Genomic DNA, 22,156 nt, shown 5'->3' on the forward strand with positions numbered 1-22,156 from the left:
AAAGCATTAAGCTTAAGATTAATAGGGGTGACCAAACTTTTTCATATGACTGTACAAAAATGAGTAGATAAATAGCTCCCTTTTTATGTGGTTTAAAATTGTGAAATTGGACCATGTAAATGTAGTTAACACTGTATATGGCAGTATGTGAACAATAGTTATTGCGTGCATACAGTAGGGCTGATTGACTTGCTCCCACAGTAAGTCCTTTGCAATAGGATGCAAGGTGCCGATTCCACTGTACACGTTCCGGAGCACACAGCTTTATACTGCCCAGTCCTGTCTTGAAGTGGTGTTTCGGAGTGTGAGGCTAGGGACTCCAGTGCTGTGTGTTGAACCAGGGCACTCGGGCCGGTAACGATCCTGGTAACCACGCGGGCGGATGCGGAAGAACTATTGTTCAAATACTTCTGTGTACCATTTTGGCTATCTGAATGTGCAGCAAGTACATTTACATTGTACAATTACAATATTTTTTAACCACGTATAGAAGTGAATTATTTATCTTCTCATTTGTGTATGTTCTTTCACTTATATTGAAGAAAAAAGAGAGCAATTATGTCAACCTGACAGTATATTTCTCCTAGTTTAAGCTCTTCTCGCTTAGGGGCATCACACAAGACCCGTAGCTCTACCAAGCCGCTTTTAGAAAACTCTTCCAACTATCTCCATGGGCACTAGTGTACTTTATTAGTAATTTTTTCACAAACTACAGAAAGCAGCCCAGCAAGTGACCTATCTCTGGACTCAAAGTCTCTGTTTCTACGCTATGTTGCTCTCATATTTAGTGGCAAAAACCTGGTGACAAATTATTTTGGCTTTTTTATAGAAGTGTGAGGGGGGGGGGAAATGAAATGGAACAGTGCAGGCTCTACAATACAGGTCATTAACTCCACTTTTATCTTTCTTTTGTAGGAACATGCTTTTGAAAGCAGCCAGAAGTATAAAGAAGGAAAATACATCATTGAATTAGCTCACATGATCAAGGATAATGGCTGGGATTGAAGAGATGGTGATAAATCTGAAGACCATCCAGCTGCCCATGTTATCCTTAGAATGAGCGAGTAACTGAGTGCTTGGTTTCATATGATTCTGAGGCTGTGCCGCATGGAGCATCCTCTCACCCTTAATCCATCATTCTCGGTGAATGGCCTCTAAATTTCTGACACTCTGTCTCTTTGCTTTGTATCCCCTTTGTGAGTTGCCCTCGGCCTCATGCTCTTTTGTAGAGTTGGCTAATGAAAGCATCAGGAGCCTCATAGCCCAGTCACTTCTTTTACTCTTAGAGTTGATTTAAAGCTGTGTGCAACATGATGTACAAAAAGTGGCACACCGGGGGTCATGTTGTAGAGCAGGAAGGAGGTGTAACTCATGAATAGAGGGAGGGACATATGATGGAGATGAAAATGTCCTGCGTTTAAAGGTCTAAAACCTGGATCCGACTAGAGGAAAATACCTCACTGGTTTCTTTCAGAGAATGTGTAGGGTTATTGTAGGCAAAATATGTTGGTAGCTTAAACCTTGAACAAAACCAAAAAGGCCCAAAAACAGATGAGTTCTGAATGAAACAGAATTGGTGGCTATCCTGTTATAGCAGGCAGTGGGTGCAACCTTATTTGATCAATTGATCTACTATATCGATGCGTTATGATGACTGTTTATTTGGCCTGAATACTTAAAATTAACTGACCAAGCAAATGGTATATATCTATTACACTCTGATTCCCCATTGTTCTTTGCACTATGAATTTTGTACATCACAGCCTATGTACAGCACTTGAAATTGCTGATAATGTTTTCATCTGTGCTAACACTGCCTCATGAAAGTGTTGACCAGAAACAGGGAATAGCTTGGTAACGCATCATACTGCCACCAATTGTTCCTTACAAACTGAAAAAAAAATTCTCTTCTGCTGTGAAGACAACAAAGAGGAGGAGCGACAGCCTGTATGTCCCATTTCCATCTAGAGCCCAAATGTGTCATTGGAATATTGGGAATCCTTCTCTGTCCTTATGTTTTAGGATTATATTTTTACTTCGTAGCTGCCCCCCATTTGAAATGATTTCACTTTTTTCTTTAGGCTGAAAAAGTTAATTTTTGTTCTTAAGGATGCCTTGTAACCACTGGGCATATACATTGCATTGTTATACTTTAATTTAACAATCGGAGAAGGATCGTCAAGACCAGAATAGAAACTGTATCTGAGTATTGTAGGAAGACACATCATTGATCCCCTCCCTTATTGTTTGCTCACAGAGGTCATTTTGAACCCTCCATATGGTTTTCCTGCCAGCATTCTCCCTGACTTGCATACATACACATGCCTTTAGGAATGTTCTCTCCAGTCTACCTGAAACTTTATGGCTATAAATGTTAATTCTTTTGGTACAAATCCCCTCTTTTTTATTTGTTAGATGCACTTTTTCAGTGGAGATTAAGATGAGAAGGTAAACCAAAGCATATACGGTATATTTTTATTCTGTTATCGCACTAGACATGTATCATAAATAGACTTTGTATTAGGAAAGTGCTGTAGCAGAATTGTCACATCTGTATACCTTCATGCAGATACTTGTGTAGAATGTACACACTTCACTGTTGTATACATCATAAGCTTTAATGTAATGTCACATTGGCACTTTCTTTTCCAATACCAATAACTGTCCTATCACTTTCTCTACATGGACTTCCCAAGCAATTGTAATAATGCCCATCCAAATCCTCATATACCACATTTCACATAAAAATCTCCCACCCATTAATTCTTAACATTCATATACAGTGATGAACCTGCCATTGCCCATCATGAATTATATGGTGTGGTGTTTGTGGTTTGAATGTCTTGGTAAATTGGGGATTGGTATTGTGCATTTTAACACGGCCTGATGCAAATTAAGCAATAAATAATGGTTAAGTAGTTAAGCAGTTTTTATCATTCTCACTACTTAGACTTTTGGTGCAACCCATATAGTTAAAGGGCAAGTACATGTTATTTGTTTTAAACTATGTGATGAGCACTGAAATGCCCTGCAAGATCGATAGGGATCTATGCCCTGAGAATCCCACTAATCACTCAAAACACACTGGAATAGAGGCTCATAGATCTTCTGTTGAGCCTATGCAGAAACAGAGCTCTACTGCTTCATGGGCAGCACACATCAGTGTTTTGAGTGATTGGTGGGGATATGGGTCCTGAGACCACACCAATCTGCAAGGTGTTTAAGCACTTATCACATGGCTTAAAAAAATGTACATACTCTTTACAGGGAATTATATCTAAAAAGTTTTGTTTTTTCTGCATACTTGAGATGATTAAAATTGTTTGTTGCAGGGATAGTTTCTAGAAGCTACAGTAATTCTCAGCAGCATCCAACCTTCATGAGCTTTGGTAAAGGGTGTCCTTAGGGGGTTATATTTGCCAGCAAAGCAAAGGCCGTAATTATACAGTTACACCCAATGTTTTTTGCTTTGTTATGCAGTTTTGCATCTTAAGGTTTACTTCCATCATAAAATCCTAATCCCAGCAGGACCATCATGTGATAGATTTTAGTCTATTATTTTGACTCTGTCAAAACTTTAGGATGCCATCTGTAGTATCACTGCCAAAGTTCTAGATCATGCATAGTTTATTGCCAAAAATTTGAGAAGTCCAAGCAATACACTAGAAGTTCTCCATATTTACCCTAGCCGTAGCTGGCACACACTGATGCAGGATCGCCATTGTTTGCTGAAGTTGGACTGGCTGTTTTTGGAACATATGGGATGTTTGGCTCGCATTCTGATTGCATGTCACAATATATGCCATAATGACAATGTTAATTTACAGAGATTAACCGAGGAGTTCACTTTGTATCTGTGTACGCTGCAGTGATGAGCTGATTGCCCGCAGCATAGCTGTGTATGGATCCCGTCCGAAGACAAATCTGTAAGACGAAGGACATATAGCACCATTTCACATAAAGTATAATCACAGAAGGTAGAAGTATAATTTCAATAAAATTTAAATCTTTATGGTATTAAGGTAATTACATGAAGTCACTGAAGGTGGTGACAAACAGTAGGAGTGTATATATATATATATATATATATATATATATATATATATATATATATATATATATATATATATATATATATATATATGCACAATTCATTTTAAATAACTAAATGAGAACAATTAACAGTGTGTATATATTATATTTAATATATATATATATATATATATATATATATATATATATATATATATATATATATATATATATATATATATATATATATAGTTGTTTTTTTTTGTTTGTTTTTTTACACAACATACGCACCATGCACTAAAATAATTGATTATGAGTATATATACAAGCGCGTTTCGACGTCTGCCTTTTTCCCCTGACAAAGGTAGATGCCGAAACGCGTGTCAAGACCTGGCGCCATTCAGAGGTTAGCCTTTATTCAGTATCGCTTTACTAATCCAGCAAGTTTCACTGCTTAAATATATGGATACTATATAATTGCATTTTACAATTATTCTGCTAGTCTGTGTGTATATATACATAATGTAATTATTATGGTGCTTATGATGTGAAATACTAATATATAATTTTTGTTGTTGATCCACTTATTTGCACTGTTAATTGGTCCCATATGTAGTTTACTAGTGATGAGCAAGTATACTCGTTGCTCGGGTTTTCCTGAGCACGCTCGGGTGGTGTCCGAGTATTTGTGACTGCTTGGAGATTTAGTGTTTGCATGATTTACAGCTGATGGACAGCTTGATTACATGTGGGGATTCCCTAGCAACCAGGCAACCCCCACATGTACTCAGGCTGGGTAGCAGCCGTAAATCATGCAGCTGCGTCAACAAAAACAAAGACTTAATCTCCGAGCACTTACAAATACTCTGAGACCACCCGAGCGTGCTTGGGAAAAGCTGAGCAACGCGTATACTCACTCATCACTAGTAGTTATTTAAAATGACACACATTCTTATATAAGCACAAATACTTATCTCCTCATGTTTGTCGCCACCTTGTGTGTAATTAACTACCTTTAATATACTATTAGATTTACATTTTATTTAAATGCTACCTGTATCTTGTGGAGATATATATATATATATATATATATATATATATAATTTGTGCTATATTGATTTCTAGTATGGCCCACCAATTATTGCCCAATAGTGAGCTGGAATTAATTTCCTATTGATTACGTGGATGTTAATGCAAATCTGACTGCTCTATGTGCGCTGAGTGTGGCTAATCGTTTGTTAAAGATGATGAACATGTATATGATTTTCTTCTGCCACATGATACTACACAGCGACAGAGCTCTTTTGACTGCAGAACCAGGTAGTGTTTTTATTTTCAGCCCTCTTTTCGGACAGAGTGACTGTTTAATTAAATTGTAGCCGATAGTATCACACTCAGGTACTCTACTGATGTCTGTATTTATCAGTGACAGGTTCTCGTCAAGAACATTTTTTTCCTTTCCTGCCACTGTGTTTAAAGCGGTTTTGGATGCAAGCAAAATTCAAACATGACACTGATGTTGGTGAAATTGACATTGTTGGTTGCTAGGCAGTAGACGATGGGAAGATTATCCCGTTGTATTTACTGAGGAGTGGTCTAACGCCTTTGTCGGCAAATCTCAGCTGTGTAACTATGGGTCCGGGTCACATTAGAAGAAATGCTTACCTTGCCACACTGTGCTGGAACTTGGGTTATATTACATGGGCTGATTTCTAGTTTTTATGGGTCTTTTACATGGGCGATCATGATTGTCCACACAGTCTTTGTGTCCCTATTTCCATTTGCATGTTGTCATTAAACATTTCTTGTTTGCATACATGTGCTGGCTACCTTTTACTTTTTATTTAAAGTTTTTTATCCTTGTTTACATGGGACAGTTGTACGAAACAAGCATTTTTGCAAACACTGATTCAGCCGATTATCAGTTTGTATAAATGGGCTTTTTTATAGGGAGTATAAAATCTTCTTTTCTGAACCTTCTTTGAAGAGCCAGAAATATATGCACAGTACCACAGGCTGGCACTCATCTAAGTCAGCTAATATGGAGTCAACACTGAACCAGACACCCATGCAGTAAACCTGCCAAGACAGCAATATGTTTGTCTGTCACTGGCTCATTAGTCTGAATGCCTTTACAAAAGCCCTCCCTTTTTAATAAGAAATTTTCTTCCTAATCACGTGCATGTGTATTTAGTGTACAGTCAGTGTTTATACTCGCCTAACCCTTAAGCATTTGCCTTTTTTTTTTTTTTTCCCCCCCCTCTCTTTCCCCCCCAAAAGCTCGAAGCTCCATAGACTTATGGTACCGTCACACTATACGATTTATCTACGATCACGACCAGCGATATGACCTGGCCGTGATCGTAGGTAAATCGTAGTGTGGTCGCTGGGGAGCTGTCACACAGACAGCTCTCCAGCGACCAACGATGCCGAGGTCCCTGGGTAACCAGGGTAAACATCGGGTAACTAAGCGCAGGACCGCGCTTAGTAACCCGATGTTTACCCTGGTTACAAGCGTAAAACTAAAAAAAAACAAACAGCACATACTTACATTCTGGTGTCCGTCAGGTCCCTTGCCGTCTGCTTCCCGCACTGTGACTGCCGGCCGTAAAGTGAAAGTGAAAGCACAGCCGCTGTGCTCTGCTTTCACTTTACGGCCAGCAGTCACAGTGCGGGAAGCAGACGGCAAGGGACCTGACGGACACCAGAATGTAAGTATGTGCTGTTTTTTTTTTTTTTTAGTTTTACGCTTGTAACCAGGGTAAACATCGGGTTACTAAGCGCGGTCCTGCGCTTAGTTACCCGATGTTTACCCTGGTTACAAGCGAACGCATCGCTGGATCGCATCGCTAGATCGGTGTCACACACACCGATCTAGCGATGACAGCGGGAGATCCAGCGATGAAAGAAAGTTCTAAACGATCTGCTACGACGTACGATTCTCAGCAGGATCCCTGATCGCTGCTGCGTGTCAGACACAGTGATATCGTAATGATATCGCTGGAACGTCACGAATCGTACCGTCGTAGCGATCGAAATGTTATAGTGTGACGGTACCCTAACTTTGTAAAATAGATTTCTGTCTTGCACACAGAGGTCAGAGCGAGCCAGATAGACATGAGTGAGTTCACTTAGAAAATGAACAGAGCAGCACTGAATGCAGGAGAAGACTGCAGTGGGAGAGTATATTAGCACACTAACACACATACACAGGTTTAGCGCCAAAAAGTTCATGGGAGGGCTTGTTTTAAAGAGGACCTGTCGTTTGCTATAAAAAAAAAAAAAAATGTAAAAATTCCTGAGCTTTTGTCTATTTTTTTTTTTTTTTTCGTCATGTGCTGTATTGCTCCATTAGAGATATTCACATTGTATCTTTTGGAGTGCAGTATGTGAAATCTTTGCTTGTAGTGCAACTAGCTGTTTCCTCAGAGTCCTCTCTGGGGGGTATGTGCTCTCACTACCCCCCAGACACTGCCGATCACAGTTCAACAGTTGATCAAGCATTCTACAGGTCCTTCTCAAAAAATTAGCATATAGTGTTAAATTTCATTATTTACCATAATGTAATGATTACAATTAAACTTTCATATATTATAGATTCATTATCCACCAACTGAAATTTGTCAGGTCTTTTATTGTTTTAATACTGATGATTTTGGCATACAACTCCTGATAACCCAAAAAACCTGTCTCAATAAATTAGCATATTTCACCCATCCAATCAAAGTGTTTTTTAATAACAAACAAAAAAACCATCAAATAATAATGTTCAGTTATGCACTCAATACTTGGTCGGGAATCCTTTGGCAGAAATGACTGCTTCAATGCGGCGTGGCATGGAGGCAATCAGCCTGTGACACTGCTGAGATGTTATGGAGGCCCAGGATGCTTCAATAGCGGCCTTAAGCTCATCCAGAGTGTTGGGTCTTGCGTCTCTCAACTTTCTCTTCACAATATCCCACAGATTCTCTATGGGGTTCAGGTCAGGAGAGTTGGCAGGCCAATTGAGCACAGTAATACCATGGTCAGTAAACCATTTACCAGTGGTTTTGGCACTGTGAGCAGGTGCCAGGTCGTGCTGAAAAATGAAATCTTCATCTCCATAAAGCATTTCAGCCGATGGAAGCATGAAGTGCTCCAAAATCTCCTGATAGCTAGCTGCATTGACCCTGCCCTTGATGAAACACAGTGGACCAACACCAGCAGCTGACATGGCACCCCACACCATCACTGACTGTGGGTACTTGACACTGGACTTCAGGCATTTTGGCATTTCCTTCTCCCCAGTCTTCCTCCAGACTCTGGCACCTTGATTTCCGAATGACATGCAAAATTTGCTTTCATCAGAAAAAAGTACTTGGGACCACTTAGCAACAGTCCAGTGCTGCTTCTCTGTAGCTCAAAAGTGGCTTTACCTGGGGAATGCGGCACCTGTAGCCCATTTCCTGCACACGCCTGTGCACGGTGGCTCTGGATGTTTCCACACCAGACTCAGTCCACTGCTTCCTCAGGTTCCCCAAGGTCTGGAATCGGTCCTTCTCCACAATCTTCCTCAGGGTCCGGTCTCCTCTTCTCGTTGTACAGCGTTTTCTGCCACATTGTTTCCTTCCAACAGACTTACCATTGAGGTGCCTTGATACAGCACTCTGGGAACAGCCTATTTGTTGAGAAATTTCTTTCTGGGTCTTACCCTCTTGCTTGAGGGTGTCAATGATGGCCTTCTTGACATCTGTCAGGTCGCTAGTCTTACCCATGATGGGGGTTTTGAGTAATGAACCAGGCAGGGAGTTTATAAAAGCCTCAGGTATCTTTTGCATGTGTTTAGAGTTAATTAGTTGATTCAGAAGATTAGGGTAATAGGTCGTTTAGAGAACCTTTTCTTGATATGCTAATTTATTGAGACAGGTTTTTTGGGTTATCAGGAGTTGTATGCCAAAATCATCAGTATTAAAACAATAAAAGACCTGACAAATTTCAGTTGGTGGATAATGAATCTATAATATATGAAAGTTTAATTGTAATCATTACATTATGGTAAATAATGAAATTTAACACTATATGCTAATTTTTTGAGAAGGACCTGTAGTAGTCTGACTGTCATGATTGGCAGTGTATATAGCCCTCAAAACCCCCGACGGCTGTAAAGAAATGCCCGTCTGCACTAAAAAAACAACTTCACACTGCACTCCAAAAGGAGCAAATGTCAATATCTTCAATTTTATGCCGTATCAATATAATGCAAAGACCCGCATATACGGTGTAGTTCAGGGATTTTTATAAAGTAGTTGACTTAAATTGTTTTGACAGTTTAATAGTTACATTGAGACCAGGAAGGGTTATTTGTAATTAGTACTGTGTATCAAGTCCTTCATATTACATAGATCAGACAAACCTAGAAACTCTGTAGGAGAAACTTGAAATTGAGCTCTTTTTTTTTAAATTTAATTGGACTGACCCTTTTCCGTAATTTTCTTTAGAGAATTTATTCTGATGCAGAGCTCCAGTCCGTTACATACCTATTGCATTCAACAATAAATAATTGCCTGAAGCCAACTTCTAGAGAGTTGCATATGATGCATACGTACTGACCCCCAAATATATTGGCCATAAATCCTGAATGCTGTATGAAGAGAAACAAGGGATCTGAAGTGTTTCACTATACCAGTCAAATAGAAACAGGACATCAGCATGATGCCCAATAGTTGTTAAACAAGTGGGTACAATAACTAGCCCCACTTCCAGTCTCATGGTAAATGACAATGCATGTAAGGATATCATTCTATTTAGTAGGCAAAATGCATTCCATTTTTTTTTATTTACCCACTTAAATTGCCCCAGTTGCTTAACAAACTTGTGGTGGTTTTCTTTCTTTCTTTTTTTTTCTTCTGAGTAGTATGACAATATAATGCCCAGTATAAAATGTAGGATGCGTCTGCACATATGGAACTTCGTTGTTCACAATAATTAAAGCAGGAAGGATAAAAATACTTAATTATATGTTGACTGTAAAAATGTATAAAGGTCTTTCTGAGATTGAAAATCAGCTGACTTTTTTTGGCATCCAGGTTACACTTTTGCTATGAGGCTGCAACCTAGCTGGTCTGATTGAATAAAGATCTTGGCTGAAGCTAAATTTGAGGCAGTATACGGAGATTGCCAGAGTACGATTACAAGTCTCCTCCTTCTATAGTACTATTACATTCTTGTACTATTACAGTATCTCTATGTTTATTTCACATTCTATTATGGTATTCCGTGTCATTTTAAAGCAAATCTGTCACCAGGTTTAGGCTGCCCAATCTGGGGGTAACACATAGAATAACACTGACCCTGATTCATTTAGTTTGTAGGATTTTATTGGTGTAGTTTTCATAAAATCACACTTTCTGCTTTGAGCGGAGCTCTATAGTCCTTTCAATTATGTACACGCATTTTATAGTCCTCAATGTTCATGAGTTGTCGGCTCCCTCCGCATGCTTAGTATAGAGCAAAAACCGTCAATCAGTAGCAGAAGGGCAGAGGAAACTCAAGAATGTGAGCGTTTTGCAGAAGATGTACAATGAGGAAAATCACATAAAAAAATCACCATACACCATTAAATAAGGTCATTTTTTTTCTTTACCTGTTCCTTTGGGCGTTTTAGGCTACTTTCCACCATGAGTATATTGTGAGTTTTTGATATTGCAGATGTTCTGCAGCATTTCTGCAACTTCTGGATAAATTAGATTACTTGTAATCTTTTTTTTAATTTTCATTGTGTTTATTTTCTGTACAAGCGTTATCAAGTTTTTGATGCTGCAGTTTATAATCTACTTTTTTGTATTTAATGTTTTAAATTTAGCTGTTTTTTGTTTTGTGATACTTATTGGTATTTGGTTTTGACAACTTTATGTAATACAGCCATGTGCAGCAGAAATGCAGTAAAAACATTATACGTGAAAATAATGCAAGTGAAAATACACGCACACACTTGACCCAGCATACAAGCAAGTGCAAATTGACTTGCTGCGGATTTCAAAAATGCACCATAGGTGCATTGTGTGAACTGAACCTTAGATATGTTTTACTTACTATCTCTTAACTAAGTAACCAATATAAAAGGAAATTTTCTGATACAGTGCCATGGTGGAACCCAGACTCCTACATATGGCAGACATGCAGAAAAGAGGGCCCATGGGCAAGAACAATATATGGACCCTTTGCAGCCGAAGAGCTCTTAATAATGCACAATTACACCGGCTTTGGAGGTAGAAATGGGCCCCCTGACCAATTGGGGCCACTGCGCGGCTGCATAGGTTGCACCAATGAAATGTCCACTCCCCATATGGCATGTTAGACTAAGTAGACAGATCATATATGAGATGAAATGAGCTGTATCCACAAACTTTCTTACATGTGCAATCTGGTCCCTGGGCAATCCAGTCCATTGATTATGGATCAGGCTTGTGAAGTATCGAGCAGCGTTGTTCACAAATATTTGAGAAAAAGGGTGTTTTTTTTGTTTTTTTCCCCAATACAGCAAAGCGAATTAAAAGCTAAAACAAAAATGGATTTTAATTTTCTTTGCTGGATTGAAAACCTTTTCTCATCACTTTTTAGTAAACAGATCCCTTATTCATTTTTTTGTTACCTGTACAAACTTTTTCCAAAGACGGTACAATGTCACGAGGGTAGACTGATGTATGTAGATTAGGTGCTGGTTGTAAATGAGCCGTTGATTTGTAATTCATGTTTTGTCAGGTTTCTTTCAATTACTTATTGGACCAGTAGGACAAAGTGTGTTCAGATAAGTTTCAGTTGTAATATCGCGCAAAGGTTCCAAGGCCTGAAACGAGAACCAATATTTCTAAAAAAATAAATGAGGACCTTGACTTTTCCCTCGTATCTCAGATTGGACTTCCTGAACTACTAATAAATTTTTGCTTGGTTATTATGATTGTTTTTTTTTTTCTTTCCATCATTCTTTTTATGAAGTTCTTTTGCCCACTTTTTTTTCCACTTTTTCTTTGCTAATTGTGGGTGTCTTAACCAAAGTTAAATTTGTGTCAATTTACTGAGCTTTAGAGGAGATCAGATCTTTATTTTCTGTGTTACCATGTAATGCTGCTAAGACTACATATTACACACAACAGGTGTAACTTGCAACCCAAATTGTAGTAAATTATGGATAGATCATATATTTGTAGGATAAATTATCTTGCACACTTGTTCTAACTCGACAAAGCTTAAGTGTATGTCTCTGAATTGAGAGAAATTTCCTTTCTGAAAGTCATAAGGCTACAAACGAGCTTACATAATCTGGTTGGGTAAAAAAAATGTAATCTATATTTGTAAATTGCAGAAACCGTTTCCTAATGTTATAATTTCAGGCAATACCTTTTGGTTAGGGGAGCATTCAGACATAGATGTGCAGGACAGCAGTCAATTTACAGATCTGTTGCAGGCTGTCATTAAAGGTACCTTCACACATAACGATATTGTTAACGATATCGTTGCTTTTTGTGACGTAGCAACGATATCGTTAATGAAATCGTTATGTGTGACAGCGACCAATGATCAGGCCCCTGCTGGGAGATCGTTGGTCGCTGAATAAAGTCCAGAACTTTATTTCGTCGCTGGACTCCTGCTGACATCGCTGGATCGGCGTGTGTGACACCGATCCAGCGATGTCTTCACTGGTAACCAGGGTAAACATCGGGTAACTAAGCGCAGGGCCGCGCTTAGTAACCTGATGTTTACCCTGGTTACCATCCTAAAAGTAAAAAAAACAAACACTACATACTTACCTACAGCAGTCTGTCCTCCAGCGCTGTGCTCTGCTCTCCTCCTGTACTGGCTGTGAGCGTCGGTCAGCCGGAAAGCAGAGCGGTGACGTCACCGCTCTGCTTTCCGGCCGCTGTGCTCACAGCCAGTACAGGAGGAGTGCAGAGCACCGCGCCGGGGACAGACAGCGGAAGGTAAGTATGTAGTGTTTGGTTTTTTTTTTTTACTTTTAGGATGGTAACCAGGGTAAACATCGGGTTACTAAGCGCGGCCCTGCACTTAGTTACCCGATGTTTACCCTGGTTACCGGCATCGTTGGTCGCTGGAGAGCGGTCTGTGTGACAGCTCTCCAGCGACCAAACAGCGATGCTGCAGCGATCCGGATCGTTGTCGGTATCGCTGCAGCGTCGCTTAATGTGAAGGGGCCTTAAGACTGCAGACTCAAGGAGTCTGAGTAATTTACATTAAAACGAGAAGCAGAATAATATATAAAAAAAAATATTTTTTTTCCTCTATCTCTGGGAAAAGATCTACTTGCAATAGGGTAGTCTTGAATCATACAAATTCTCAGCAAATTGATCACCACCTTTCTTGTGGCTGGGGAATGGACATTTATACGCCTGTGTTGACTGCTATGAAAGTCATGCTTCATTTGTACACAAGATTTGGCAAGGGAGACAAATATGATTTAAAAATTGGAACCATGTTTTCCCACTTCAACTAAACTTTTGTATGACTCAATCCATCCTGCATGTAAACCCAGCATTATATAGCACCAAGAGTGGTGGATGTTATTTGGCTTTTCTAATGTCGGGCACAAAAGGATGCCTTGGAAACCAAAAATGTCCGTCAATGGATTAATATTTCCAATGTGTCCATTTTCTGCTATATATTCTCTTTTCTCAGATCTGTACTGCTCCTCTGTAATATAATCAAGAAGATTGTAAAGTTTGCTATGAATGGACATTTGAGGAAGCAACGAAAGTTAAAATGAATGCGTTTCTTTAAGCATTGTGTGGTTTCTAAAGTCTATGAAGGGGATTTGTGAGGCTCTGCATTGCATGTAGCAAATCAATGTGGAATCTATCTTCCCTGTAAAACTTCCTTACAAATGTAATTCAGTTGTGAAGTAATGAGAAATCCATATTCTATCTTACAAGAAATAAGAGTTAAATACCTGTGTGTATTGCTTTTGTGTTTACAAAATGTCTCATTCTTATTTTTGGCTTTTTATGAGTTTCAGGTCATATATTTTTTGTTTGTATAAATGTAATTGTTTTGTCTTCATGTTTTGTGTAAATGTACATAGTTTTTCAGTATTAGAGGAAAGTGCATTATTTCTGTCATTTTCAATGTGTTGGTGCTCATTTGAAAAAAAAAATAAAGTTTTCAAATATTAAAGCTTCTTGGTTATTCAATTGCTTTTAGCAATTATATAGCATTCACAACAGCAGAAATTCCTGTAAGAAAATTCCACTATTAATGAGATGTATGCACATTGTATATTTAGAAGACTAAAAGCACACATGGGCTGGTTGGCAATTTAAACTGCTTCACAACCTAGAGATTTTTAAGTTTTTGAGATTTCATTTTTTGCTCCACTTCTTCCGAGATCCATTAACTTTTTGTTGTTTTTCCATGAATGAGGTCATGTGAGGGGTTATTTGTTGAGACAAGTTGTGCTTTTGATTTTACCATATAGTGTACTGGAAAATGGGGGGGAAAAAATCTAAGTGTGGTGAAATGTGCAAAAAAAAAAGTGCAATTCCACAATTGTTTGGGGATTTTTTTATGCCATGTTCACAAAATGCCAAAACTGGCATGCCATTTGATTCTCCATGTCATTTGAGTTTGCAGATAACAAATATGTATAGGTTCTTTTATTAACCCCTTTCTGACATATGACGTACTATCCAGTCGAGGTGGAGTGGGCCCGTATGACAACCGACGGGATAGTACGTCATACGCAATCGGCCGCGCTCACGGGGAGAGCGCGGCCGATCGCGGCCAGGTGTCAGCTGACTACCGCAGCTGACATCCGGCACTATCTGCCAGGAGCCGTCACGGACCGCCCCCGGCACATTAACCCCCGGCACACCGCGATCAAACATGCACAGCAAAGTGTCAGATCAGCGATCTTACACTATAACATGATGCCCCCCCCCCCCCCCCGGGGCAATGTTAACCCCTTCAGTGAACACCGAAAAAAAAAAAACAGGCAAAAAACGCTTTATTCTCATACCGCCAAACAAAAAGTGGAATAACACGCAATCAAAAAGACTGATATAAATAACCATGGTACCGCTGAAAACGTCATCTTGACCCGCCAAAAAAAGAGCCGCCATACAGCATTATCAGCGAAAAAATAAAGGTATAGTCCTCAGAATAAAGCGATGCAAAAATAATTTTTTCTATAAAAGTTTTTATCGTATAAGGCTGGGTTCACACTTTGCCGTTTTTACCGCGGAACCGCCGCGATTTTGATGCTGCGGGTCCGCAGCAGTTTCCATAGCGTTTCCATTTACATGTAAACCCTATGGAAACCGCAAACCGCTGTGCACATGCTGCGGGAAAAACCGCGCAGAAACGCAGCGGTTTAAAACCCGCAGCATGTCATTTCTTTGTGCAGAATCGCTGCGATTCTGCACCCATAGGAATGCATTGAACCGCTTACTTCCCGCATGGGGCTGTGCCCACGTTGCGGGAAGTAAGCGGCTAATGTGCGGTTCCTACCCGGGGTGGAGGAGAGGAGACTCTCCTCCAGGCCCTGGGAACCATATTTGGGGTAAAAAAAATAAAAATAAAAAATCATGTTATACTCACCTCTCAGCGCTGCACGCGGCCGTCCGGTCAGAGTTGCTGTGCGAACAGGACCTGCGGTGACGTCGTAGTCACATGACCGTGTTGTCACGAAGGGTCCTTCTCGCATAGCATCTTTGGAACCGGACCGCCGGGTGCAGCGCCGAGGAGATCCGGACATCAGAGGGTGAGTATAACTAATTTTTATTATTTTTAACATTACTATTGATGCTGCATATGCAGCATCAATAGTATAGGCGGAAACCCGCAGCGGAAACCGCGGAACAAACCGCGATAAATCTGCAGGGAGAACCGCAGCGGTTTTGTCCTGCAGATTTATCAAATCCGCTGCTGGAGAACCCGCAGAGAGACGCCGCAAAGTGTGAACATGGCCTAAAAGTGCCAAAACATAAAAAATGATATAAATGAGGTATCGTACTGACCCGAAGAATAAAACTGCTTTATCAATTTTACCGCGGAACGGTATAAACGCCTCCCCCAAAAGAAATTCATGAATAGCTGGTTTTTGGTCATTCTGCCTCACAAAAATCGGAATAAAAAGCGATCAAAAAATGTCACGTGCCCGAAAATGTTACCAATAACGTCAACTCGTCCCGCAAAAAAACAAGACATCACATTACTCTGTGGACCCAAATATGGAAAAATGTATTGCTCTCAAAATGTGGTAACACAAAAAATATTTTTTGCAATAAAAAGCATCTTTCAGTGTGTGACGGCTGCCAATCATAAAAAACCCGCTATAAATAGTAAATCAAACCCCCCTTCATCACCCCTTTAGTTAAGGAAAAATTTAAAAAATTTTAAAAAAATGTATTTATTTCCATTTTCCGGTTAGGGTTGGGGCTAGGGTTAAGGCTTCAGTTAGGGTTGGGGCTTAAGTTAGGGTTGGGGCTACATTTACCGTTGGGAATAAGGTTAGGGGTGTGTCAGGGTTAGAAATGTTGTTAGGGTTACCGTTGGGATTAGGGTTAGGGGTGTGTTTGGATTAGGGTTTCAGTTATAATTGGGGGGTTAACACTGTTTAGGCACATCAGGGGCTCTCCAAACGCGACATGGCGTCCGATCTCAATTCCAGCTAATTCTGCGTTGAAAATGTAAAACAGTGCTCCTTCCCTTCCGAGCTCTCCCGTGCACACAAACAGGGGTTTACCCAACATATGGGCTATCAGCATACTCAATACAAATTGGACAACTTTTTGGGTCCAATTTCTCCTGTTACCCTTGGGAAAATACAAAACTGGGGGCTAAGAAATAATTTTTGTGGAAAAAAAAAAAGATTTTTTTTATTTTCACGGCTCTGCATTATAAACTGTAGTGAAACACTTGGGGGTTCAAAGCTCTCACAACACATCTAGATGAGTTCCTTAGGGGGTCTATTTTCCAAAATGGTGTCACTTGTGGGGGGTTTCTACTGTTTAGGTACATTAGGGGCTCTGCAAACGCAATGTGACACCTGCAGACCAATCCATTTGTCTGCATTCCAAATGATGATCCTTCCCTTCCGAGCTCTGCCATGCGCTCAAACGGTGGTTCCCCCCCCACATATCGGGTATCAACGTACTCGGGACAAATTGGACAACAACTTTTAGGGTCCAATTTCAACTGTTACCCTTGGGAAAATAAAAAATTGGGGGCAAAAATCATTTTTGTGAAAAAATGATTTTTTTTTTTTTTCGGCTCTGCGTTATATACTTCTGTGAAGCCCTAGGTGGGTCAAAGTGCTCACCACACATAAGTTCCTTAGGGGGTCTACTTTCCAAAATTGTCACTTGTGGGGGGGTTTCAATGTTTAGGGCACATCAGTGGCTCTCTAAACACAACATGGCGTCCCATCTCAATTTCAGTAAATTTTGCATTGAAAAGTCAAGTGGCGCTCCTTCCCTTCCGAGCTCTGCCATGCGCCCCAAACAGTGGTTTACCCCCATATATGGGGTATCGGTGTACTCAGGACAAATTGTACAACTTTTGGGGTCCATTTTCTCCTGTTACCCTTGGTAAAATAAAACAAATTGGAGCTGAAGTAAATTTTTTGTGAAAAAAAAGTTAAATGTTCATTTTTATTTAAACATTCCAAAAATACCTGTGAAACACCTGAAGGGTTAATAAACTTCTTGAATGTGGTTTTGAGCACCTTGAGGGGTGCAGTTTTTAGAATGGTGTCACACTTCGTTATTTTCTATCATATAGACCCCTCAAAATGACTTCAAATGAGATGTGGTCCCTAAACAAAAAAAAATGGTGTAAAAATGCCTTGCGCAGGTGTGTACTATGGAGGACAGAGAATGAACTTCAATCCAATTTTGCAGCCAGCGGGTAAGGAAAGGGTGAATCAAAAACCCCAAAACCCCGCCTCCATGGCTGAAGATTGTTCCCTCCAAATTCAGGTGCCAGTGTCCCTTTAAGGGTATGTGTCCACGTTCAGGATTGCATCAGGATTTGGTCAGGATTTTCCATCAGTTTTTGTAAGCCAAAACCAGGAGTGGAACAATTAGCAGAAAAGTATAATAGAAACATATGCACCACTTCTGTATTTATCACCCACTCCTGGTTTTGGCTTACAAAAACTGATGGAAAATCCTGACCAAATCCTGATGCAATCCTGAACGTGGACACATACCCTTAGGCTATGTGCCCATGTTGCAGAAATGCTGTGGAAATGTCCGCCGCAGAGTGAAGGCAAAAGGGCCAACAAGTGCTAAGCATCTCTGGTAACTCCTTCAAGATTGTTGGAAGACCATTTCCGGTGACTACCTCTTGAAGCTCATCAAGAGAATGCCAAGAGTGTGCAAAGCAGTCATCAAAGCAAAAGGTGGCTACTTTAAAGAACCTAGAATATAAGATATATTCAGTTGTTTCACACTTTTAAGTATATAATTCCACATGTGTTAATTCATAGTTTTGATGCCTTCAGTGTGAATGTACATAGTCATGAAAATACAGAAAAATCTTTAAATGAGAAGGTGTCCAAACTTTTGGTCTGTACTAATATAAATATATATAGCGACGCCCGCTCCACATAGCCCCACCCAATCACTAAGCATCTTTAATTTCACCAGAACTGTTTAAAAGAAGCTGAGCTGTGATTGCATGCTATGAGCAACAGTTTTCCCAGTTCACAACACCTCAGCAGACACTGATTGGGTGGGAGAAATCTAGCATAAGCTCCCAGCCATTGTCTGCCCCCCAGACATGACCGAAATGAATCACCCCCTCCGCTATTAATGCCATGCCGTATTATTACTGGCGTAGAAAATTGCATCATCAGTGGCCGCACACAGAGCCAGGTTACATAACAGCACATTATTATTATAGCGTTATTTATTCCATGGCGCTTTACATGTGCGGAGGGGTATACATAATAAAAACCTGTACAATACAAGTCACAATGGTACAGGAGGAGAGAGGATCCTGCCCACGAGGGCTCACAATTTACAAGGGTTGGGTGAGGATACAATAGGCGAGGGTAGAGTTGGTCGAGCGGTGGTTACTGCAGGTTGTAGGCTTGTCGGAAGAGGTGAGTCTTCAGGTTCTTTTTGAAGGTTTCGATTGTAGGCGAGAGTCTAATATGTTGTGGTAGAGAGTTCCAGAGTAGGGGGGGATGTGCGGGAGACATCTTGTATGCGATTGTGGGAAGAGGAGATCAGAGGGGAGTAGAGAAGGAGATCTTGTGAGGATCGGAGGTGGCCTGCAGGTAATTACTGGGAGATGAGGTCACAGATGTATGGTGGAGACAGGTTGTGGATGGCTTTGTATGTCATGGTTAGGGTTTTAAACTGGAGTCTTTGGGTAATAGGGAGCCAGTGCAGGAATTCACAGAGCCGGGGACAGGTGGATTAGTCAGGCAGCAGAGTTTAGAATAGATTGGAGGGGTGCGAGAGTGTTAGAGGGGAAGCCACAGAGTAGGAGGTTGCAGTAGTCAAGGTGGGAGATGTGGGCATGTACTACGATTTTTGCAGATTCTTTGTTGAGGAATGTACGGATCAGTGAAATATTTTTGAGTTGAAGTCGCCAGGAAGTGTAAAGGGCATGTATATGTAGTTTGAAAGAGAGATCCGTGTCGAGGATAACCCCGAGGCAGCAAGCCTCTGGGACTGGGGAGAGAGGGCTGCTGTTTAATGGATAGGTCTGTTGGGGTGAGTCACGTGAGATGGGGGAAAAGATGGTGTTCCGTTTTATCCATATTAAGTTTAAGAAATCTAGCAGAGAAGAAGGATGAAATAGCGGACAGACATTGTGGGATTCTAGTTAGTAGGGTAGTGATATCTGGTCCAAAGATGTAGATCTGTGTGTCATCAGCATAAAGGTGATACTGAAAGCCATGAGGTTATATGAGCTGTCCCAGGCCAAAGGTGTAGATGGAGAAGAGCAGGGGCCCTAAGACTGAACCTTGCGGGACTCCCACAGATAGGGGGCGTGGTGAGGAGGTGGTGTGCAAGTGGGAGAAGCTGAATATACGGTCTGTTAGGTATGACGCGATCTAAGATAGGGCCAAGTCTGTGATGCCAAGAGATTAGCGGGTCTGTAGTAATAGGGAATGGTCTACTGTGTCAAAGGCAGAGGACAGGTCCAGGAGGAGGAGGACAGAGTAGTGTCGCTTGGCGGTTAATGGGTCATTGGTGACCTTAGGGCAGTTTCAGTGGAGTGGTGTGGCCAGAAGCCAGATTGTAAGCGGTCGAAGAGGGAGGGAGTAGTTTTGAGACATAGGAGAGAAGTGATATGAGGCGATAGCTAGATGCAGAGGATGGGTCAAGGGAGGGCTTTTTGAGGATAAGTGTGATTGAGGCATGTTTAAGGCTAGGTTCACATTGCGTTAGTGCAGTCTGTTAACGCAAGTGCTGAAAAAGATCGCGTTTATGCGATCGCGCTAGCGCAGATGCTCTATCTGTGCTAGCGGTGACTGACCCAAATACGCTGCAGACTGCGTCCGAGGGTCCGTCACAGAATGACGGCACATCGCTAACACATGCCGATTATGACATGCGTTAGCGATGCGCTACATAATGGCAGTTAATGGGTGCACTAACGCATCCGTTACATAGCGTTAGTGCCGCTATGTAACGGATGCCGTCAGCGCATTGCCATTAACGCAATGTGAACCCAGCCTAAAGCTTGAGGGGAAAACACCAGTTGTTAGTGATAGGTTGAATAGATGGATTAGGGTTGGGATGAAGACTGGTGAGGTTTGGGATGAGATTGGGTCAAGTGCACAGGTGATGAGATGTGATCTTGAGAGTAGAGTGGAGAGTTGATCTTCTGTAATGGTGGAGAAGTGGGTTTTGGGGGTGGAGGGCTGGGCGGTTAGGAGGAAGGGCTCTGGAGGTTGTCGACCAAAACTGTCTCTGATGTGATTAATCTTCTGCTTCAAAAATGAGGGAAAGTCTTCAGCTGAGATGAGTGGATAGGGAGGAGGTGCTGGGGGATGGAGGAGAAGGTGTTGTTTAGGGTTGTGAGAGGGAGGATGTGAGAGATGAGAAATAGGTTTGTTTAGCTGTGGCAAGTGTGGCCTTGAAAGTAGTGAGGGACTGTTTGAATGCGATTAAGTCCTCGTTAGAGTGGGATCTTTTCCATCTCCGCTCAACAACCCTGGAAGAACGTCTCAGTTCTTTGGTCACGCTGGTGTGCCAGGGCTGTCTATTGATTTTGTGAGCTTTGGCATGTGTGAGAGGGGCAACAGATTTCAGAGCTGCAGTTTTTGTGGTGTCCTATAGAGTGGCAGCGGCATCCGCATTGTGTCCAGGAACTTCCTGCTCAGCGCCACCCAGCTTGGGACTATGAGATGGAGGATGTGTGATGGATAGCCGTAAGGATTAAGTTCAAGTCCCATTGTACACACCTTACCCTGTGTATGGGCCTAGATCTACCAGTTGCTTAACCCCTTAATGACAGCCAATATGTCTTTTAACTGACCTGAGATATAACAGAATAGCCTCCCCATACAGGTGACAATCCAGCAGCTGTCGGCTGTACACTGTAGCTCAGGGGTCTGTTATGAACAGGTGATTCAGAATCACAATGGACCTTGTAGTTCAGAGCACACAAAGTGACCTGACAATTACCAAAAACATAGGACGAGCTCTGTGACGTGGGAACTCTGCTGACCGCAATCCCTAATCCTATCCAACCACACTAGAGGTAGCCGTGGAGCGCTCCTGACCAGTCCTATGCGCCTCGAGCACAGCCTGAGAAACTAGCTAGCCCTAAGAAAGAAAAATAAGCCTACCTTGCCTCAGATAAATACCCCAAAGGAAAAGGCAGCCCCCCACATATAATGACTGTGAGTTGAGATGAAAATACAAACGCAGAGATGAAATAGATTTAGCAAAGTGAGGCCCAACTTACTGAACAGACCGAAGATAGGAAAGATTGCTTTGCGGTCAACACAAAACCCTACAAACAACCACGCAGAGGGGGCAAAAAGACCCTCCGCACCGACTAACGGTACGGAGGTGCTCCCTCTGCATCCCAGAGCTTCCAGCAAGCAAGAAAAACCAATATAGCAAGCTGGACAGAAAAAATAGCAAACAAAAATAACACAAGCAAA

The 22,156-nt window shown here is 41.2% G+C and overlaps 1 protein-coding gene across 1 annotated transcript in view; it reads left to right on the forward strand.

Annotated features, from left to right (window-relative positions):
- Positions 1–2,917, forward strand: part of YPEL2 (yippee like 2) — a 128,878-nt gene extending 125,961 nt beyond the window's left edge. Inside the window, exon 5 of the mRNA XM_069757181.1 lies at positions 916–2,917. Within this exon, the coding sequence (XP_069613282.1) occupies positions 916–1,005 (90 nt within the window). The 3' untranslated portion in view covers positions 1,006–2,917. The remainder of the gene's footprint in view (positions 1–915) is intronic.
- The last annotated feature ends 19,239 nt before the right edge of the window (positions 2,918–22,156 follow it).

This window comes from Ranitomeya imitator, chromosome 3 (genome assembly GCF_032444005.1).
Source record: "Ranitomeya imitator isolate aRanImi1 chromosome 3, aRanImi1.pri, whole genome shotgun sequence".
Taxonomy (NCBI): Eukaryota; Metazoa; Chordata; class Amphibia; order Anura; family Dendrobatidae; genus Ranitomeya; species Ranitomeya imitator.